Source organism: Bos indicus, chromosome X (assembly GCF_029378745.1).
Source record: "Bos indicus isolate NIAB-ARS_2022 breed Sahiwal x Tharparkar chromosome X, NIAB-ARS_B.indTharparkar_mat_pri_1.0, whole genome shotgun sequence".
In the NCBI taxonomy this organism is placed as follows: domain Eukaryota; kingdom Metazoa; phylum Chordata; class Mammalia; order Artiodactyla; family Bovidae; genus Bos; species Bos indicus.
This window is the reverse complement of record NC_091789.1, coordinates 47917950-47940521: the sequence shown is the minus strand read 5'-3', so window position 1 is coordinate 47940521 and position 22572 is coordinate 47917950. Positions and strand designations below refer to the sequence as shown.

At 34.5% G+C, this 22572-nt stretch overlaps 2 protein-coding genes across 4 annotated transcripts in view; both read right to left on the bottom strand.

Annotated features, from left to right (window-relative positions):
* The window catches only part of DIAPH2 (diaphanous related formin 2), a 984078-nt gene that overhangs the window by 692059 nt on the left and 269447 nt on the right, over window positions 1-22572 (bottom strand). For all 3 annotated transcript variants that reach the window (XM_070783973.1, XM_070783972.1, XM_070783974.1), the window contains 4 exons: window positions 13060-13134; window positions 12912-12981; window positions 9085-9221; window positions 7034-7142 (listed from right to left, as the gene is read on the bottom strand). In XM_070783973.1, the coding sequence (XP_070640074.1) occupies window positions 7034-7142; window positions 9085-9221; window positions 12912-12981; window positions 13060-13134 (391 nt within the window). The remainder of the gene's footprint in view (window positions 1-7033; window positions 7143-9084; window positions 9222-12911; window positions 12982-13059; window positions 13135-22572) is intronic.
* The window catches only part of RPA4 (replication protein A4), a 34464-nt gene continuing 25032 nt past the window's right edge, over window positions 13141-22572 (bottom strand). The window contains 1 exon segment of the mRNA XM_070783975.1: window positions 13141-22572. This exon segment is cut by the window's right edge and continues 22383 nt beyond it. The gene's annotated coding sequence lies outside the window, so the exon portion shown is untranslated.

Genomic DNA, 22572 nt, shown 5'->3' with positions numbered 1-22572 from the left:
GTACGAAGGTAGAGGGATGAAATAGCATGAAATGTTCAGGAAATTGGGTACCAGCTGACTGGACCAACTCTATATGTAGCAGAGTGATGGAATAGAATATGAGGTTAGAGTTTTAGCAAAAGTTAGATGATGAAGTATTTTGTGTAGACTAGCATCAGACTTTAGTCCTAGGGTCTCTGGGAAGATATTATAGGATTTTTAGCAGTGATATAACAAAAGCTGGCTTCCCTGGTGGCTCAACAGTAAAGAATTTGCCTGCCAATGGAGCAGACATGAGTTCTATCCCTGGGTCATGAAGATCCCCTAGAGAAGGAAATGGCAACCCACTCCAGTATTCTTGCCTGGGAAATCCCATGGATAGAGGAGCCTGGCAGGCTACAGTCCATGTGGTCACAGAGTCAGATAGGACTTAGAGACTAAACAACAACATAAAAGAACAGTATTTCAGAAGTATACCTTGTGGAAAAATGATTTACAAGGGCCTGGAATGAAGGGTAGAATATATTTAAGAATCTATGGAAATGGAAAACATAGAGCTGTGACAATGCCCTGAAACAAAGAAGTGGTGGCTAGGGGTTATACTATAAAAAGGAAGGGAAATACTATAAAAAGATACTGTAAAAAGAAAGGGAAATACAGTGATAAGGCTGTAGAACTGGTAACATTTAGTGACTGAGGTAATGTGGATAGAGAAGAGTAGATTTGAAGATAACTATTTATTTCTGGTTTATGATACTTGGTGGACAATGCTAAGGTTAACTAGGATGGGCAAAGAAGAGAAAAGCAGGTCAAAGTTGAAGAGACTGGAACAGGATAGACAGGATGAAGAAAAGAAGATAAGGACAGTTAAGGAAAATACTGAACTTGAAATCCAATAAGGAAGCAGGTGAATATATGTGATCTGTGAGTCAGGATGTATTTAGAATAGAAGAGTTCAGAAAGATTCATCTCATAGAAGTGCTGGAGGAAGTCATAAGGATGGATTAGGCTGCCAGGGATAATATACAGAATGAGCAAAGGACCAGAGTAAAGGATCAAAGGACTAAGGATAAATCTCTAGGAATAAGTATATTTTAAGGCCAAGCATAGACAAAAGAGATCTTCAATGTAACAAAGAGGTAAAAGAAAACAAGGAGAGCATGGTATCATAGAAGTTGAAGGAGGAGAGAGCTTAGATAGAGTGACCAATAGTGTTGAATGGTGCTGGAGAAGCCCTTATGATGACTTCCAAAGTGTTGTTGCTTTCTATATTTATGGAGATCACTAGTGAATTCCCATTACCACAAATTATGGATTTGGCAATTACACAACTTTGAAACAGATTTAAAATAAAAGACATTCTTTTTTAAGTCAAGTTATTTTTGTATTTGAAACATGATTACATTGTATAAATATCTCTATATAACCCCTTATTGTACTAATTCTACTTTTAAAATGATAGTAGTATAAAACTATCAATATATCGAACAAGTTTCCTAATATCAGACATTTCTTCAACAGAGTATTTAACATGATCATTTATTTTTGCACAAATTTCCTTATTATTCAAAGCTCCAGTACCTTGTTTTATCATAAATATGTCACTATTGACAAATGATAAATCATTTATCCAAAGCTACTTCCTCATACGTGATGGTTTGAGTGCAAATTTACAAATAGGCTTAGAGTAAATTCTCAACAGTTGAGAATCACTGTGGAAAGATCTGCACTATAAAGAATCAGTCAATATTTCTGCAGCGTTTGTCTATTTAAGCATGAGTATGTTTTGGAATGGAACTCTTTCTGAAGTGAATTCCTTAATCCCCACATTCTTAAAATATCTTAAATATAACTCATTATTATTATTATTTGCTGACTCAGGGGCATGATTAAATATATGAGTTAATGAGAGATGACAGAACACATATATGCCCTCAGGAGCTATTGAGATATATAGAGCTATTTTCCCTGAAACCAAATGAAACTAAATGTTATAATTTTTGAATTACAGTTCCACTCTTTCCTTATGTTTCTATCTCCTCGCCCCTTGCTTTCGTTTTCTCAGCTGTTGCCTCTTGATCATCTCAGTGCACAAGTCTGTCATAAAACATTTTCCAACCTCCCAACTCATACTTCTAGTCTGCTATGGATAGACAATAAGATACCACAGAGCGATAGGCTCTGATTAAAGACAAAAAGTCTTTGTCATCATGAGGCTTACTTGGTGTACTTGGTGACACTTTGTAGATTGCTCATATTTTCTTTTTCTTTTACTTCCTTTTTGGTTCCAAGTTATATTCCAAAATGATAAATCTCTCAAAACAGTGAGGTCAGGGTAAGTGAATCAACCATGTATTCACTTCTATGTTTTGTGTACCATACCTAATTATAACATGCACAATTTGTGAACTATATTCAATGTGTTAGATAATATTTTTTAGATGTATTAAATCAAAATAAAAACACTTCTGCACACAGCTTCTGAAATACTTTAAGACATATTGCACATTTCAGACTAATACCAGCCTGTGAAGACTAGGACTTTTCTTGTAATATCTCATGGGAGGTTAGCTATATGACTTTCTCTTTCCATAAACAACTATTATTTGGAGGAATAAACTAGGGGCTGGGGATCAACATATACACACTACTACACATAAAATAGATAACCAATAAGGACCTACTGTATAACACAGGGAATTATAATCAATAAAGGATGTAAAAATATATACATGTCTGTGTGTATGATATATATAGCTGAATCACTTTGCTGTACAAATGAAACTAACACAACATTGTAAATGAACTATACTTCAATATAAATATTTTTAAATAATAAAAACAAGTTAAAGGGAAAAAAAACTATTATTAACAGTCAGTATACCCTAGCTTTTCCTCTTGGGCTACATAAAAATTAGTTTCAACTGTATGTTGGTATTAGCTCACTCTGTCTTCTCTGAAGGGACTGGCAGACTACTCTGGTCTCTCTTTTTACCTCCTGGAAACCCTTCTCCCTACCATATTACTGGTTTTCTATCAGCAAAGATAATTTTCTGGAAAATTCCTGTGATCCTTCAAGACCCAATTAAAGCATCACTTCATCACTGAAGCCTTCCCTGACTTATGCAGAATATACCTAAACTTGCCTTCCTTTGTGTCCTCATTAAACCTTACCAAGACGAAAAGGACATGGTTGGAGGAAGCGCTGCTATTCCAAGCAAAGTGTTCTGCATGAAAAAATGTTTGAGGGCATTTAAAAGTCTACACCACATTTGGAAAACACAAGGTTTAGTATGGCTAAAACCTATGGTACATTTGGGAGATCGCTGGGGCCTAAGGCCAGAATGATAGGTTGGGGCCACACTGAGAGAGCTCATTCATTGTGTTTAGGATTTTCACTTTCATCAAGCAATGGGTATAGGTTTCTGGGAATGCTACTATGTTAGAATTAGATTTACTCTTGAAGGATAACTGACAACAGTACAAAACACTTGTCTGGACGGGAAGAATCTATCAGTTTGGGATACTAATTAGAAAACAGCTAGAATAATATTGCTGGGAGAATATAAATGTAGTGGAGATAGTGAAACTGGATATATTAATAGTCTTCTGTAAGACTTGATGATTAATTGGATGCAGGGAACAAAGAAGAATGAAGTCTTAAGGAAAACCAAAGGTTAGGCAGAAGATGATACCTCTATATTATCTAAAATGAGAAAGACAAGAAAAAGAGATTTTCTTTTGGGAGGAAATCATATTAATGGAAAGAGAAATGAGCCAATTTTACTAAAAGGAGGTAGCATACAGTGGTTAAAAACAAGTACTATGGAGCCAGATACCCTAGGGTCTAATTGGGCTGTATCTCTTATTTACTATGTGACTCTAGAGAAGTTATCTAACCTCTATGAGCCTCAGCTTACTCATCTATTAAATGGGGATACTAGTTCTCTATCACTCTTAGAGAATTAGTGTGAGATTTAAAAAGAGGTAACATATTAAAGAACATCAGCACATGGTTTATAAAAGCTAACTTGGCTTTCATATTTTTATGATGCTTCTAAAATATGCAGTTAGCTATTTGGACAGGTAGGTTTGAATACAGACATGAGCCAGACAAACTTGGGGGAATCATTAGAATACAGTTGGATTTTATTAAAGCTAAAGAAGCAATTGAGAGTGATCAGATATGTGTGTACATATAAATGTATATGTATCTGAGCTTATATATGTGTGTACATATCTACATATATACAAAAATGATGACAAAATAGGACCAAGCAAAGAACATAAGGAATAAAATATCCAAGAAGAAGAAATGCACAGAGGCAATAGAGAAAGAACAATTAGGGGTAGTCAGACAGCAATGAGCCAATGGTGCCTAGAAAGGCAAAGGTAGGAAAATTTTCAAGAAGGGAGCCATCAGGATTGGAAAGAAGTCACTGGATTTTGAAATTCAAGAACCACTGTCATCAGTCTTTTTAAGAACTATGAAAAAGTTGAGCTGTGAAAGTTAATTTAGGAAACAGAGAAAACAAGTATGGATGAGTCTTTTACAGACTTAGACTATAAAATGAAAAAGGAAGATGAGAGGCTACTTCAAAAGATAAGAAGGATCAAAAGAAGGCATAGAAGACTTGAGAAGTAAGGAGAGACTTGAGAAGGCTACTCAGCTGAACGAAAGTCAATGAACAGAGAACATACAAAGATATACGATTTATTGTCTATTTCTTGAACTACTGAAGATAATGAAACTCCTATCATGGGTATAGAATTTAATTTTAAAGATGACCTAGAAAACCTCTGTGAAAAGTTAATAACCTGTTTTTAAATCCAAAAAGGATGGAGGAGGGGGTATAGTTATTATTTAAAAATAAAATTTGTCCTGTATTTTAACAGAATTACTTCAGATACTGTAATGACATTTTGAGAAGTCTCAGGATACAGAAATAGAAAAGTAATTCTGGTAAAATACAGCACTAATTTTATTTTAAACAACAGATTTAAACTTTTGTTTTTCATGCTGTATTCTAAATATATTTTGAACCTTCAGATATTTTTTATCCACGTGAAATAATCCAAATAAACAAACCCACCTCACAATTCTTGTGAGAGTAATTGTCTCTGTATATAACAAATTACTAATTTTGTACCTCATTAAAACAGGAAATTTCAAATTGTGATTTGTATATGTTTGCATCTGTAATCAGTATTCAATAACTTCTTGAATACCTAGCAAGATAATGATCCTTCAATATGTTACTTGTTAACAATTTGCCATTTTATCATTCCATTCAGTCCAGCTTCCTGAAGGCTAGCAAATGTCACTCTCATTTCACTGTGTAGGCTGAACTATTCTATAGCAGGGGTGTCATTTTAAAGGTCAGACAATGCAATAAACAAATACTGACATCACAGAAATCTGGCTTCAAATCACACTTTACCTCTCAACAGTTGTGTGAATTTAAGAGAGTGATTTGAGTAATGAAAACTTTGAATACAGACATTAACATTTAATTCCTCCTAAGCAAACTCTAGAAGACGAGAACAAACTCCTACATATGATTGAAAGACAGTTAAGTTTAGGTAAGCCCAGGCACATAAATATAAACAAAGATTTCAAGCAGTCATCTAAAAAAGACAGTTTCCAAACCTTTCGGTAGAGATACTGTATTATATTGAGAGAAAATGATATAATAAGAAGTATATTTTAAAAAAGGAAAGCACTGAAAAGAAATCCCCCCAAGTAATAAAAAATATAATACACTGGCCTTAAAAGGCACACCATAAAAGTTTATCCAAAATGCTCGTCATAGAGTAAAAGCAACAATTAACAAACTTCCTCAAATATTTGGAAAGGGATTACACTTTTATGACACTACAATATTCTCTTTGGACAAGCCAATTTATCTGCTGTTGTCTGAAACTCTGGCAAAAACAGATAATGACATATAACAATACAATTAAAAAGGGGAAAAGAAACTGTTTTATATCAGGTAAGAAATTTTAATAAATACTACTAAATAATTTGATAAAATTAAATTCGGAATCATATTCTCTTTGTTGAATGACACCATAAGAGTTTAGAAAACATTTCAGAAAGTGTTTCCCATGGTACATTAAATGCTAAACACTGTCTAAAACAAAGAGATGAGCATCATAGACCAACAAAACGGGCATCGAATTTCACTATGCCACTTACAAGCTGTGGCATGTTTGACAAGTTATTTACTCTCACTTAGCATATTTGTATCATAGGCAGAATGAAGATAATAATAGTACCTACATTGCTAACTTGTTGGAGCATTAAACCAGATAATACATAAAAATGAAAATGTTTAGTCCAGGATCTCACACTATAGGAGCTCTCATCACAAAATAATAAAGTTTTCTTTCATAAAATGGCTCATTTCTTAAAACTATCTAACAAAATATAACTAATTTTATAATTTTATAAAGAAGACATGTGGCTGGGTCTACAGAGGGTTATGAAATAGACCATGACCTAAGAAGTAGAAGTCAGTCCCCTCTATTCTGGGGAGTCAAACTTCTGAATGCTGTGTTAATGGCACAAAAAAAAAAAAAAGACATGTATTTAGTTTTCTTAAATTTCTACAACAAGCCCATACAGACTTCATTAACACTTGTTCGGATAATGGCATTAGCTGAACTGTTTGTCCTCTTGCCCTGTTATTGCTAAGGCTTTAATTTCCATGACTTAGTACACTAATTACTAAATTTCTACCCAAATATTAATGATAATAATGATAAACTTATAATAATTCAAAATACTCTTCCTCACTTTAAGCAAATTATCATCTTCACAGACAAAACTTCTAGTTTCTATGAATGACAAAGGAACAGGAAAAATTTCATTTTTACATTCCCTTCTATTTAAATGCTAGCTAAAGTGGAGTTAGTGTCATACAAAATAAGTACTGGACTAGCCAAAAAAGTTCATTAAGGTTTTTCCGTGAGATGGTACAGAAAAACCCGAACAAAAATTTTGGCCAATGCAATATAACCATGGGAGCAATTTAAGACAAAACTAACTTACCTGTAATTGCAAAGCTTCATGGTTTTCTAATCCTTCCACAATTGGTGAAAATCGTTCTCTGTTATTTCGTTCTGCTGCTGTAGTTATAGCCCCTAAAAGTTTATCTAGACTATAGAGAAAAAAACTAGAAATAAGAAATGCATCTTAAACACACTCTATGAATACAGGTTATCTCTTATACACTCTTTCCTGTTTTCAGGTGCTTGATGTTTATATAGACCATCACAATTTAAGAATTTTGTTCTTCTCCACATATTTCTACGACTCAAATATTGATAGCATTAAATAACATTAGGGCATCAAAATAAAAAAATTCAATTTGAAAATCCTGAGGAAAGTCATTTTTCTGGGTGACATTTAAAGAATACTTAATTGATAAACATTAAAATTTTAAATTTCGAGTTTTGATATTACATGTGTTAACAGTTTTTTTAAGCATAGCAAAATAACATAACATAGATATTAATGTCACTTAGACACGGGAGCATCTACAGCTATTCAAAGCTCATTCAAGTGTGATCAGACTGTAATTTTATAATAAAGTGCAAGAAAGAGTACATATTTTTTAAAGAACTTTTAAAAAACTTCTTTGAAAATGGAACAAGGAAAAAGCCTAAAAGAGAAAGCCCAGTAAATTAGAGAAGCATCTATAATTACCTAGCACAAGAAACTTATTTACCTGAACAAAAATATTGGTAGCTATCTCTGTACAGTGTCTGAATCAAATGAACCTCTCTGTAGTATACTACTCACATCAAGCTATATCTGAAATTATAATTAAGTCATAAAATATACCAGACTAGGATGCATTATGTGAATTAAGTACTGAAAATCTAATAGACTAGGAAAATATTTCTTAGTCATATATAAACTGATTTTCCTATAAAACCTAAGGAAGCTTTATTTTTGCATATGTTATCTCATTCTCATAAGACAATGTTGTGTGATATTTTTGTTCAGTGTCTTTCAGTTTTGAAGGATAAACCAGCACTAAGAAACATTTCATTTTATTCCAAGAGGTAAGAGAAAGTCAACATATTAGAATATTCTTAAATCTTTGCCTGCCTCTATTCTAATTTAAACTGAAATGATTACTGTCACACAGAGTATTTAGAAAAAAATATTCTACTTCATATCAGTAGCAGGTATTTCATTCTTTATCACAAGAGTTTCTTACCAACTGGATATCAAACCTGTAATTTTGTTTCTGATTGAATATTATTTCAATAAGAAGAAGTGATCTAATGTGTTGTCAGCAACAACTTGCTGAAAATGGTACATGCATGCATCCTGAATGATTACCAACAGCCTTTTGTTCTTTTTAATCAGTTAATTTCATTCCATGAATAATTGCTTTATTCTTTCACTTACCATACACAGATAAAGTAAAACACTACTGTAAAATAATAGTACAGAATAAAAGCATCTGGTTAATTCTGTTAAAGAAGTCAGATTTATTGATGTGCATGGATGAGGGTGTATATTGTGTAGAGTGTGTATGTGAATGTGCCTGTGTGTGTTTTTAGCCAAAATTACTCCCTAACTGATCTTTCCCTACTTTTCTAATAATTGCTTTCCCTTCAACTAGATAAAATTCTAATCATTCACTTTGAATATCCAACATTGAAGAACTTCACATTAGGATTGTCTTTTTAAACCTATTTTTCAAAAAATCAAAAAACAGCTAAAATGTACACAGATAAGATAAAAATACCAATTTTTCTCCTGAAATTTAATACTATTTTCATGCAAGCTATCAGGTGGCACTAGTGGTAAAGAATCTGCTGCCAATGCAAGAGATACAGGAGACATGGATTCGATACCTCGGTCAGGAAGATCCCCTGGAGAAGGGAATGGGTACCCTCTCCAGTATTCTCACCTGGAGAAACCCCATGGACAGAGGAATCTGGTGAGTTACAGTCCAAGGGGTTGCAAAGAGTCGTATACAACCAAGCAACTGAGCACAGCTGCATGGTATCAAAAGAAACGGCACAAATTTCTCAATTTCTCAAGTGTCATTTCTATGCAGTTAATGACAAAGCAATACTTACATGTTGTCTTCTCCAACAATGCAAATAGCTGAAAGTATTTTTACTATTTCAGTCATCATGTTGGGTTGTTTGGGGTCAATTGCTCTTGCTAGGAGTAAAAGACTTCTTTCATCTCCTAGAATCCTTTGCAATCCAAACTGAAAGGAAAAAAAAAAAAAATGAGGTTCTATTTAATTCAATGAATGTTCTTCAAATTCAATTGTTTTCTTATTTGAAATGATCACTTCTTGGATTTTAGGTCCTTTTATGAAATAGGATCTCCATTATCCTAACTAAACATTCCATAAAAATTTGGAAGAAATATGCAGCAATCAGTATTTCCTCAATAAAGAAGAATATTTAGCTGTTCTACTTATGTCATTGGTTCTCGCTGGAGACATCTGGAACTCATGATTAAATTTTCCAATATGCTTGTATGGAATATTAAGTTGAACAAAAAGAGAAGACGTTGAAAAGCTCTTTTGTATACTACATGCCAGTTAAAGAAGCTACAAATCTCTGTATGGGTTTTCCCATACCTTTTCTCTTTTAGCCTCCCTCTTTCAAGTAGCTGTGCTGCACAGCAAAATTATAACCCCAAAGAAGGGGAGCATGGGTTTTATTGAATACTACATGTCACAGTCAACTAGGCAGAGGAGACAGACACCATTTTCATTGATTTTCTAGGCTTAAATATATGCATGCAAGTGTGCATCACAAGAATGAATAGGTAAAGAAATGTTGAAGAAAGCCCAAAACTTGGGTTTTCACTACATAAAGAAGGTCATATTTTCTTTCATCTTTGGCCTACAAGGTATTTCTCAGATTTCTTATGAAGTATGTTTGCTTGTTTTTACAATTTAACAGTGGAATTTGACAATATTTCATCATTGCAAAATTGCCATTTCAAGCTAATCTTTACTGAACTACCACACACTTGAATATTTTCATGGTTTCTATTTTCTAAAAAAATTCAGGAGAAAACAACATGAGCTTTAGCTATAATAATAACAAAATACACAGAGATAAGACAAAAAAGGAAATGGAAAAGACAAAATGAAAAAGAAGCAAAGAAAACAAAAGGAATATGAATATATAAAGGTGGGTAGTAAACAATAAATAGTAATTAAAATAAACGAAAATTGTAAAATGGAGAAATAGATGATTACTATACAATTACCAGACTTAAAATAACTTTTAAAATCAGTTAAACTGACAGTGAAATCATTAAATTTTTCAAATTTCCATTTTATTGTTTAAAGGTAGTTCTAACATGAGGGGAAATCCTAAAAATAAAAATGAAGATATGAGAAATGATGGAAAACCATCAACCTAAACATTAGAGCAATATTATAGCAATGGAAGTTAAGGGGCAATGGGTCCCTTTTCATAACTGTATTATTCCATATACTATATAAGCAAAAAGAGTTTTTGAAGTAGGTAATCAAAACCTTTGGAGTCAGTAAATTTGATGCATAAGTCATTTCAGACTAAAGTTTCATGCTTTGATTATGACAAATTCAATACAACATAAAATTGATATATCAGTGTATATTTTTTAATGTAACTTTATGCCTATTGTTTCAGATGCCTGTAATTTAAAAGATTTATCATTTATTCATGTTCCTAGCACCAAAGTAAAAGACATTAACATGCTCTAACTAAAGCTCAGCCTTAGTTTAGAGTGATCTAAATCAAACCATCATGTTCTCCCTCCTACACTGTTAGTGGGAATGCAAATTGGTACAACCACTATGCAGAAACAGTATGAAGGATCCTTAACAAAATAAACTAATAGAACTAGCATATGGTCTAGAAATCTCACTCCTGGGAAGATATCTGGAGAAAACCATAACCTGAAAGGAAACATACACTCCAATGTTCATTGCAGCACTGTTTACAATAGCCAAGACATGGAAGCAACCTAAATGTCCATCAACAGAGGAATGAATAAAGAAGATGTGGTACATATATACAATGGAGTATTACTCAGCCATAAAAAATAATGAAATGCCATTTGCAGCAACATGGACGGACCTAGAAATTATTTTATTAACTGAAGACAGACAAAGACAAACATATCATATATCATATGATATCATTCATATGTGGAATATAATTCATAAAAAAGGAAAAAAAACTTATTTACACAACAGAAACAGACTTACAGATATCAAACACAAAATTATGGTTACCAAAGGGGAAATGTGGTTGGGGGAGGGATAAGTCAGTAGTTTGGCATGAACATATATATATTATAATATATAAGATAAATAACCAACAAGGACCCACTATACAGCAGAGGGAACTCTGCTTAATATTCTGTAATAACCTATATGAGAAAAGACACTAATAAAGAACAGATACATGTATGTATGCATAACTGAATTACTTGGCTGTATAAATGGAACTAACACAACATTATAAACCAACTAATTATGTATTGGCATATTAACTGCTGTCTCCAGGGAAAAAGCTCTATAGGAAATCTCACTAATATGACTTTCTCTACTAACTATACTGATGACACTCATACCTGGAAAGCTGTAAGAGTTCACTACTCAAACCAATAAGAATTTAGATCAGACTCCTAATTTTACAGGTTAGGTGACTGATTGGCAGAGAGGTCAAATGATTTTCTAAAGGCGACACAACTTGGTGGCAAAGCAAAGACTCTGTCTCCTGATTTCTAGTACTGTGTTATCTTTCCATTATTTCTTAGTTTCCCTCAATTAAAAAAAGAGATCCATCCTGAGAAGCAATGTTCATTAACTGCTTTCCTATTAGGTATCACATACTGCATAATTTTATCATCAAAGACTAAGAGCTCAAAAGCTGAGAAATTCTGCAGTAATACTGATGGAAATCTTTCCAGAAGAAACTTCACAGCACAATTAGTATATTCTATACATGAGACTCATGTCAATTGGCAAGCATCCATCAGATCAAAAAATTATTTGCTGATACATGTGTGTATAATATATGCACACATAATCATGCATAATCCCATACACTTAAAAAAAAATATTTCAGACTACTTATGTAGATACTCTTACTGCATTGCTTATTATTTAAAAATAGCTATATTTCACATCTGGCAAGATTTAGGTCACTGTTACACTTATTTATTTTTATTAAGTATTTTGAGATCACTAGAACACCATCTGAAGGGATTTTTAAATTAATGAATGTCAATGGTATTTTACCTATAGGAATATGGCGTAAATCATACATAAGAGTTCATTCTTCATTCTAGTTTAAAGAAAAAAATGACCTGAGAAAAGACTACTTTTAGAAGATAAATCCTTAATAATAATGCAACTGGTACCACACATATACAAAAGTCTTCTGCTATCTTCCAGAAAAGTCTTTTATGGATATTAACTCACTGACATTAACTGAACAAAAAAAGAATGAAAAATCTTAACATTATACTGTTTTTAGCAAAAAAAAAAAAAAAATCAAACCATAGTTTTGAATTGTCCTTTATAACGGAAGATAAACTCTCTGTAAGGAAACGGTATCCAATCCATCAAATTTAAATTTTCTGGAAATGGTATCCAATCCATCAAATTTAAATTTTTTGACTACTATTTAAAAAAAAAAAAAAAACAGTATTATCTGATTTGGGAACAAGACCTGATGTCTGCACAATTGCAAAAACCTGTCATTAAATATTTTGAGAAGCAAAGTATATTTTAAATAATACTTAAATGAAGCTCATGATGATTTGCATTATAAAGAACCTTTTGAAAACTGAGTAAGTGCCCATGATTCTGCCTGTTTCATACACTCTGTTATGAAAGTTCTCATCTTTTGTAACAAAGGTAGAAATAAATACTACTTGCCTTATTGTTCATAAATGCTTTGAGGCACTGAATAAGTTTATACTGATTCTTCTTGTCAATATTTTCTTGCCTGAATAAAAGAAAAAATAATTATATTGTGCTTAAAAATCTCCCCTGTTGTGAATTTTTTTTTCATGTTTATTCTTACTGTTTCTTGTCCAGAAGCTTTTCCAGCACATCCAACAAGAGTCCAAGACCTTCATGGCCAAAGTTGTTAACCCAGCTATTAAACAAACAAACAAAGTATAAATAAGTTTATAAAATTAAAACATTAAATATCTCAAATTAAATTTTTCATTTTCAAATCTGCTAATCCAGTCTTCATACTGTTTGTCATTCTTTTTTTCTACTCCAATTACTTTGAGTATTGACCCTATGAGAATGACTTAAGAGATCTTTTATCTCAATCCAAAATTTTCTTCACATTTTAGATTGCCCATTCCACAGCACTACCTTGGTTGTTTCACCAGCATTAAACACTTAAGCCTGAATTTATATCCCAAATTTATTTTCCACTTTGTCTCTGTTTCCCTGTATCAACTCCTCTTCCACTCTTCCATATTCTGTTAATAACACCACTATCCTTTGAATCCTTCAGATTTGAAATACTGGCATAATTTCCTGATCCCCCAACTTATTTATCTTTGCATTTATTCTGATCATTCATTCAAAAAATATTTATTTGAGTTCCACTAACTACCAGGCATGTTTTATGTGACAGAGATAACTGGCAACAAACTAAGCCCCTATGTTCATGTAGCTTATCATCTAGAAAAAAGAAGACAAAGACTAAATAAACAACTATTTAGTAAAATACCACTGCTTTGGTACTATGAATAGAAAAAAACCTTGGGAAATGGAATGAGCAACCCAGTATTATTACTTTTTTTTTTTTTTTATGTGTAGTCAGGGGAAGATTCTTTGATAAGGTGATATTTGAGCAGAGCTTTGAAAAAAGTAAAGAATTTTCCCAGTAGAGGGAATAAGAGCAGTCTTCCATCAAAAATCTTCTCTGGACTACCTAACAAATTGCAACTCCTGATTCTGATAAAACCTCAACCTACCTTTCAAGCCTCAAGCCTTAGACCACATGTTCCAATAAAATCAGACATATTCTGTTTCCTGCAGTCTTCCCTGCTTGACCTCATTTTTCAATCTTTCTTTCCAGAAGGTAACTCCAACTCCATCTCTCCAAGGCTCAAACTGACTGGCAACTCTTCCATTAATGTTTTTCCCTGTAAGTACTACATCCAAATGTGTTATTTCCCCTTGAATGCCCATGTTTCTATATCTCTTGCATCACAAGTGTCTTACCCACCTTTCTGGATTAAAAATTCTCTGAAGATTGTTACATGATCTTATTCATCTTTGAGTCTCCCATACTGCTTAGCAGAGTAGATTACATATAGTCAACACTAAATATTTGCTAATTAAACTTTAACTAAATTTACTGACTTGTGTGGTTAAAAGAATGAGCAGAATCATATTGCCCATGAAATTCTCAAATGTAAATTAATATACAGCAGGACACCTGTGAAGCAATAATTAATATATATATATATATATATATTTAAATCATGATTATAGTTCAATGCCACAGTCTGTAAATCATGTTTCATATTTAACTAAGGCAAACCTTATCAACAAAGATGAGACCTAAATTTCTAAGAAACTATCAGTAAGAAACAACAGATCACTGAAGAAAACTATTTTAAAAATAGTTCAAATATTCAGAACCAATCACATTCACAATATATATGGAAACTCATTTTAAACAAATTCTGCTTTAATTTCCACAGTGGAAATGAGAAAAAATCAATATGGCATTGTAATGATAATTGGCAGCAAGCTACAATTCAATTGAGGCATGTAATCAACCAGTATAATGAGCTATTTTCTCAGACTCTAGATAATCAGTAAGGTGGTGGTAGAAGGAGAAAAGGACACCCACTCTCTAAGCATAAAATAATGATAATCTATCACAGAGAGTAATCAGGGGATATCATTTCAGCAAATACCCTAATGCAACCTTAAAATAATCAGACTTCTGATTAAATTTATATATACAGCTCTCAGTATCTGCTTTGGCATTTGGGAAGAAAAAATAATCTATGATTTCCTTAAACTTAACATTTATAATTTGTTTTAAGACTCTAAATTTTACTCATTTCTTTTTCTACCTAGTGCTATTAAAATTATTAGGATCATTTCTTTCTTGGTCTAGAGAAGTCTTTGATTTAAGACCATGATTTCTATCTGTTCACATGAAATCACAAACTCACATATCCCAGAATGTTTCAAATCATGCAGTTGATGGTACATTGGTTTCATTCCATGAAAACTAGTATCAGTCTAGAAAAAAAATTGCACACAACCATGAAACTTAAGTGTGAAGAGGTCAGGCCCATTAAAAGTAGGCAGGGAAAAATCTTAACTGAGAATACCTAAGGCTAATGGTGATGGAATTCCAGTTGAGCTATTTCAAAACCTAAAAGATGATGCTGTAAAAGCACAGCACTCAATATGTCAGCAAATATGAAAAACTCAGCAGTGCCCACAGGACTCAAAAAGGTCAGTTTTCATTCCAATCCCAAAGAAAGGCAATGCCAAAGAATGATCAAACAACTGCACAATTGCACTCATCTCACACGCTACCAAAAGAAATGTTCAAAATTCTCTAAGCCAGGTTTCAACAGTACGTGAACTGTGAACCTCCAGATGTTCAAGCTGGATTTAGAAAAGGCAGAGGAGCCAGAGATCAAATTGACAACATCTGCTAGATTATTGAAAAAGCAAGAGAGTTCCAGAAAAAAAATCTACTTTTGCATTATTCACTATGCCAAAGCCTTTGACTGTGTGGATCACAATAAACTGTGGAAAATTCTGAAAGAGATGGGAACACCAGACCACCTGATCTGCCTCCTGAGAAATCTGTATGCAAGGTCAAGAATCAACAGTTAAAACTGGACATGGAACAACAGACTGGTTCCAAATCAGGAAAGGAGTTCATCAAGGAGTATACTGTCACCCTGCTTATTTAACTTATATGCAGAGTACATCATGTGAAATACTAGGCTGAATGAAGCACAAGCTGGAAGCAAGACTGCTGGGAGAAATATCAATAACCTCAGAAACACAGATGATACCACACTTATGGCAGAAAGTGAAGAAGAACTAAAGAGCCTCTTGATGAAAGTGAAAAAGGAGAGTGAAAAAGTTGGCTTAACGCTCAACATTCAGAAAACTAAGATCATGGCATCTGGTCCCATCACTGCATGGCAAATAGATAGGAAAACAATGGAAACAGTGAGGGGTTTTATTTTGGGGGGCTCCAAAATCACTGCAGATGGTGACTGCAGCCATGAAATTAAAAGATGCTTACTCCTTGGAATAAAAGTTATGACCAACCTACACAGCATATTAAAAAGCAGGCACATTACTTTACCAAGAAATGTCCATCTAGTCAAAGCTATGGATTTTCCAGTAGTCATGTATGGATGTGAGAGTTGGACTATAAAGAAAGCTAAGCACTAAAGAACAGATGCTTTTGAAATGTGGTGATGGAGAAAACTTGAGAGTCCACTGGACTGCAAGGAAATCCAACCTGTCAATTCTACAGGAAATCAGTTCTGAATATTCATTTGAAGGACTGATGCTAAAGCTGTAACTCCAATACTTTGGCCACCTAATGCAAAGAACTGACTCATTGGAAAAGACCTGGGTGCTGGGGAAGATTGAAGGTGGGAAGAGAAGGGGACAACAGAGGATGAGATGGTTGGATGGCATCACCGACATGATGGACTTGAATTTGAGTAGGCTCTGGGAGTTAGAGATGGACAAGAAGGCCTGGTGTCTTGCAGTCCATGGGGTCGCAAAGAGTCGGACACAACTGAGTGACTGAACTGAACTGAACTGATTGAACTGAGCGACTGAAAAGCAATGATTAGAGGATGCATAGTATGAGTCCTTAGAGCTTTTATAGAGAATAGGGTTTATAGAGAATAGGTGTCCAAAAGGAAATTGTAGCTAGGGGGATAAAATACTATGATATAGTAGGATGACATTCAAGAGGTGAAGAGGAAGACAGTGCAGCTACACATACATATTTTTTGCTTTGTCTCTTGCCAGCACCAAATGCTTTCTCTTTAAAGCATCAAATACTTTGTGGCCTGTAGCCAAACACTAACTGTCTGTGTTTCTCTCAAACTTAAATATGTAAGTTTTATCCAATATAAATGGCACTGAAATAGTGAAGTGGTTTAAAACCAAAATGTTGGCTACTTTATGTTGGCATGGCTTCCCAGGTGGCATTAGTGGTAAAGAACTTGCCTGTCAATGCAGAATATTTAAAAGATGAGGGTTTGATCCCTGGGTCAGGAAGATCACCTGGAGGAGAGCATGGCAATCCACTCCAGTATTCTTGCCTGGAGAATCCCATAGACAGAGGAGCCTGGCAGGCTATAGTCCATAGGGCAGCAAAGACTTGGACACGACTGAAGTTACTTAGCACGCAACTTCATAGGCAGGAACTTTGGTACTGCAACAACAGAGCTAAGTATAAATCCATGGTTCTCAAAGTGTGTGCACCAAACCAGGAGCATCAACAGCATTTGGGAATTTTTTAGAAATACAAATTCTTGGATCCCACTCCAGACCTACTAACTCAGCAATTCTATAGGTGGAGCCAAAAATCTCTCTTTTAACTACTCCAGGTGATTCTGATGTTTGCTCAAGTTTGAGAATGTGTGACATAAAACAGTGTTTGCTGAGAAGATGATGAAGCCTTTCATAATCAGCCTGCTCTAAATACCCTCCGCACCATACTGTATACCTGCATAGCCACAGGACAGAGATAAGACAACTAGTAAAAGCAAGTATATTTGGTCTGTGTATAAATATAAATATATATATATATATATATATATATATATATATATATGCATGGAACAACAGACTGGTTCCAAATAGGAAAAGGAGTACGTAAAGGCTGTATAATGTCACCTTGCTTATTTAACTTCTATGCAGAGTACATCATGAGAAACGCTGGGCTGGAAGAACCACAAGCCGGAATCAAGATTGCCAGGAGAAATATAAATAACCTGAGATATGCAATTGACACCACCCTTATGGCAGAAAGTGAAGAAGAACTAAAGAGCCTCTTGATGAAAGTGAACGAGCAGAGTGAAAAAGCTGGCTTAAAGCTCAACGTTCAGGAAACAAATATCATGGCATCTTGTCCCATCACTTCATGACAAATAGATGGAGACACAGTGGAAACAGTGGCAGACTTTATTTTGGGGGGCTCCAAAATCACTGCAAATGGTGATTTCAGCCATGAAATAAAAAGACGCTTCCTCCTTAGAAGAAAAGCTATGATCAACCTAGACAGCATATTAAAAAGCAGACACATTACTTTGCCAAGAAAGGTCTGTCTAGTCAAAGCTATGGTTTTTCCAGTAGTCATGTATGGATGTGAGAGTTGGACTATAAAGAAAGCTGAGTGCTGAAGAACTGATGCTTTTGAACTGGGGTGCTGGAGAAGACTCTTGAGAGTCCCTTGGACTGCAAGGAGATAAAACCAATTAATTCTAAAGGAAATCAGTCCTGAATATTCATTGGAAAGACTGATGCTAAAGCTGAAACTCCAATACTTTAGCCACCTAATGTGAAGAACTGACTCATTGGAAAAGACCCTCATGCTGGGAAAGATTTAAGCAGGAGGAGAAGGGGATGACAGAGGATGAGGCGGTTGGATGGCATCACCAACTCGATGAACATGAGTTTGAGCAAGCTCCAGGAATTGGTGGTGGACAGGGAAGCCAAGCATGCTGCATGCAGTCCATGGCCAAATCACAAAGTGTTGGCCCCTGCTGCTGCTGCTGCTAAGTCGCTTCAGTCGTGTCCGACTCAGTGCGACCCCATGGATTGCAGCCGACCAGGCTCCTCCATCCATGGGATTTTCCAGGCAAGAGTACTGCAGTGGGGTGCCATTGCCTTCTCCGCGTTGGCCACTAGTGAGTGACTGAACTGAACTTGGTTGTTTCCAGGTTTTGATGATTATGAACAGTGTTACTATAAACATTCATATGTAAGTATTTACCTAAGCATGCATTTTCATTTCTCTTTGGGAAAATAACTAGGCGAGGAATTGTTAGGTTTTTTTTTTTTTATTCATCTATTTTTTAAAATAAATTTATTTATTTTAATTGGAGTTTAATTACTTTACAATATTGTATTGGTTTTGCCATATATCAACATGAATCCACCACAGGTATACATGTGTTCTCCATCCTGAACCCCCCTCCCTACTCCCTCCCCGTACCATCCCTCTGGGTCGTCCCAGTGCACCAGATCCAAGCAACCAGTGTCATGCATTGAACTTGGACTGGCAATTTGTTTCATATATGATATTATACATGTTTCAATGCCATTCTCCCAAATCATCCCACCCTCGCCCTCTCCCACAGAGTCCAAAAGACTGTTCTATACATCTGTGTCTCTTTTGCTGTCTTGAATACATGGTTATCATTACTATCTTTCTAAATTCCATATATATGCATTAGTATACTGTATTGGTGTTTTTCTTTCTGGCTTACTTCACTCTGTATAATAGGCTCCAGTTTCATCCACCTCATTAGAACTGATTCAAATGTATTCTTTTTAATGGCTGAGTAATACTCCATTGTGTATATGTACCACAGCTTTCTTATCCATTTGAATTGTTAGGTTTTAAGATAAGTTTTTTTTTTTTTTTTTTAATTTATTTATTTTTAACTAAAAGATAATTGGTTTACAATATTGTGTTGGTAATCTTTTAAAACTGCTTTCCAAAGTGGCTAGACCATTTAGCATCCGCATTCCTTCAGCGAAGCATGCATGTGCATGAGTGTATGGTTAAGTCGCTTCAGTCATGTCTGACCCTTTGTACCCTATGGACTCTAGCCCACCAGGCTCCTCTGTCCATGGGATTCTCCAGTAAGAAGATTGGAGTGGTTTGTTATGACCTTCTGCAGGGCATCTTCCTGATCCAGGGATCAAACCCATGTCTCTTATTGTCTCCTGCATTGGCAGGCAGGTTTTTTAACACTAGCACCAAAAGTATAATAGTTGTAACTGCTTCAAATCCTTCAAACACTTCATATTTTCAACAATTTTGACTTTAATCCTGAAAATGTTTTCACATAAAGAAACTGAGAAGAAAATTATTTAAGTAACTTGCAAAACATCATTCCACAAGTTAAATATCAGTTCAAGTACTCACACCCACACACCTAGGTCTGATTCCATAGCCCATGTTTATTTCAATCACACCATTAGAAATTACTAACAGAACCAGTACATGGTTTTGTATGAAACCTGGCTAATGGCTCCAGCAAGAACTCACTGAAGAATTTGTGGTTCTTCCAGAATTGCATTGAGCTTAATCCTACATATCTATGTCTAGACAAAGAATTATATATTTTCTATTATTTAATAGCTTATTTCATTCATTTAGGTGTAATGGGTAGTTTTTAACTCACATTTTTCTTGTCTTTCAAAGTCCTAAGTTTCTTATCTATGAAATACAACCAAAGTAAAATATTTGGAAACTCCATTTAAAACTTGCAATCAAGATTTAGGCAGCAGCTTACTGGAAAGAATAGAGTTAGATGTAGTGAACAGTTTTTGTGTTTTTTGGTTTTTGTTGTTAAGATGGGTTACAGCCCATAATCTCATTTCTTGGTATTAACATGTTGATGATTTTGGGACTTCTCTGTTGGTCCAGTGGTCAAAACTCCATACTCCCAGTGCAGGGGGTCTGGGTTCAATCCCTACTCAGGGAGCTAGATCTCACATGCTGCAACTAACGATCCCACTTGCCACAACTAAGGCGTGGTGTAGCCCAATAAATAAATAATATTTGAAAAACATATTGTGATTTTATTTCATCAAGTTACCTAAGTTAGGGCTGTCTTGACATGCTACTTATCCACCATCATATTTGTAATCATCACGTAACAGCAGACCAGGTAGAACAAACGAACCACCCGAACAAACAAACAAAAATAGAAAGATCACTGAGGACAGTTAATGTATGTGTGAGCAAGAGTCCAAGATCTGAACACTGAAAAAAAAGCCAGGAAGATTTTCCAGGGAAGAAGAGGACTGACCCACAATGAGACAGTATTTTCTGACCTTAGATATAAAAGGTATGGCTTTTATCGATAAGGCAGTCCAACACCCTGACATTGCTCAAGAAGTTACAAATTTGAGATCTTTTCCCACATTTACTCAAAGGTCAGAAATATAAATCTCCATTCATCAATGGCGTATCTCTGTGAGATCACAGAGTGACATGGTTAAATACATAAGCTTTATAAGAAGACAGATCTAGGTTCCAGGTTCCAATCCCATCTCTATCATATTCTAGCTGTGTTATTTTCGATCAATTACTTAAAATCTCTAAGACTGTTTCCTTGTCTACAAAATAGGGATGAGAATAGTACCTATACCTCAGAAGGCCTTTGTTACTATTAAATTAAATCATGCACAGTGAAGCTTGTATTAAGATATTTCTAAAAATGTTAAAAATCAAAAACTTTAGCACTCCTTAAATCTCCTTATCCAAAATACAGTATGAATTTTAGGCATATTCTTCTTAAAAATTATTAACACTTAATAACATTTCCTCATTTATTGAAAAGTATCCTAAGTATATGAAACATGCAGAAGACTCCAAAAAGATACTAGAGGGATTCCTGGCAGTCAAGTGGTTAAGACTGCACTTCCAATGCAGGGGGCATGGGTTCGATCCGTGGTCAGGGAAATTATAGCCTACATGCCACATGGTGTGCCCAAAATAAATAAATAAAAATAAAAAAATAGATATTAGACTTCTACAGGTTGACTTTTTAAAAAAGATTTCATAACTTGATATTTCGTACTCAAATCACATCACTTGCTTTCTTTAACTTGCTGTTATTCAACTTTGTGTATATTCATTACTATATTTAGTTCTGGCCAATTCACAGTGAAATAGACATAGAAGTCACGATAGTGGGGGAAGGGGAGATGTGGAGATAAAAGTATATTTATAGCCCATGCATAATTCTGGCAGAAAGATATCAGAACACATTAAGGTTCTAAAACAAAAATCTGCCCCAGGCTTTCAGAACTTCTGAAGTCATTATTTCTAAAAGGCCCACTTACACTCATTGGCATGCTCAAAATTAAAAAAATAAAAATCTTACCTGTAATGAAAGTATCAGAGGATTCATTGAACCCTATGGCCATGAGAAAGCAAGATTCTCCCCTCTCTGGCTCTCCAGAGCAAAAAAAAAGGGAAGAAAACTCTATAAATGTGCCTATTTTATGAGGGAATGAGATTCTGTTCCTTCACAGTCTCCAAAAACTTTAACCTCTTTTAGCCATAAGTTGGATATTTGGACCCTGAATTATTTAATTATACTTCACGTAAATATAACTAAAAATCAGACAGTGGATGGATGAGTTCAGTATTCTATATGTAAAATAGACATATAGGAAGTAGTGACCACATGCACATTTATGAATAGACTGTCTGGATTCACGTCTTTCTTTCAAAAGGGTTAAAGCTAAAATTAGAAAGTGCTTTCCTGAGTCAGCAGTGACTGAGGTGAAAAACTCAGCAGTGGTCACAGGA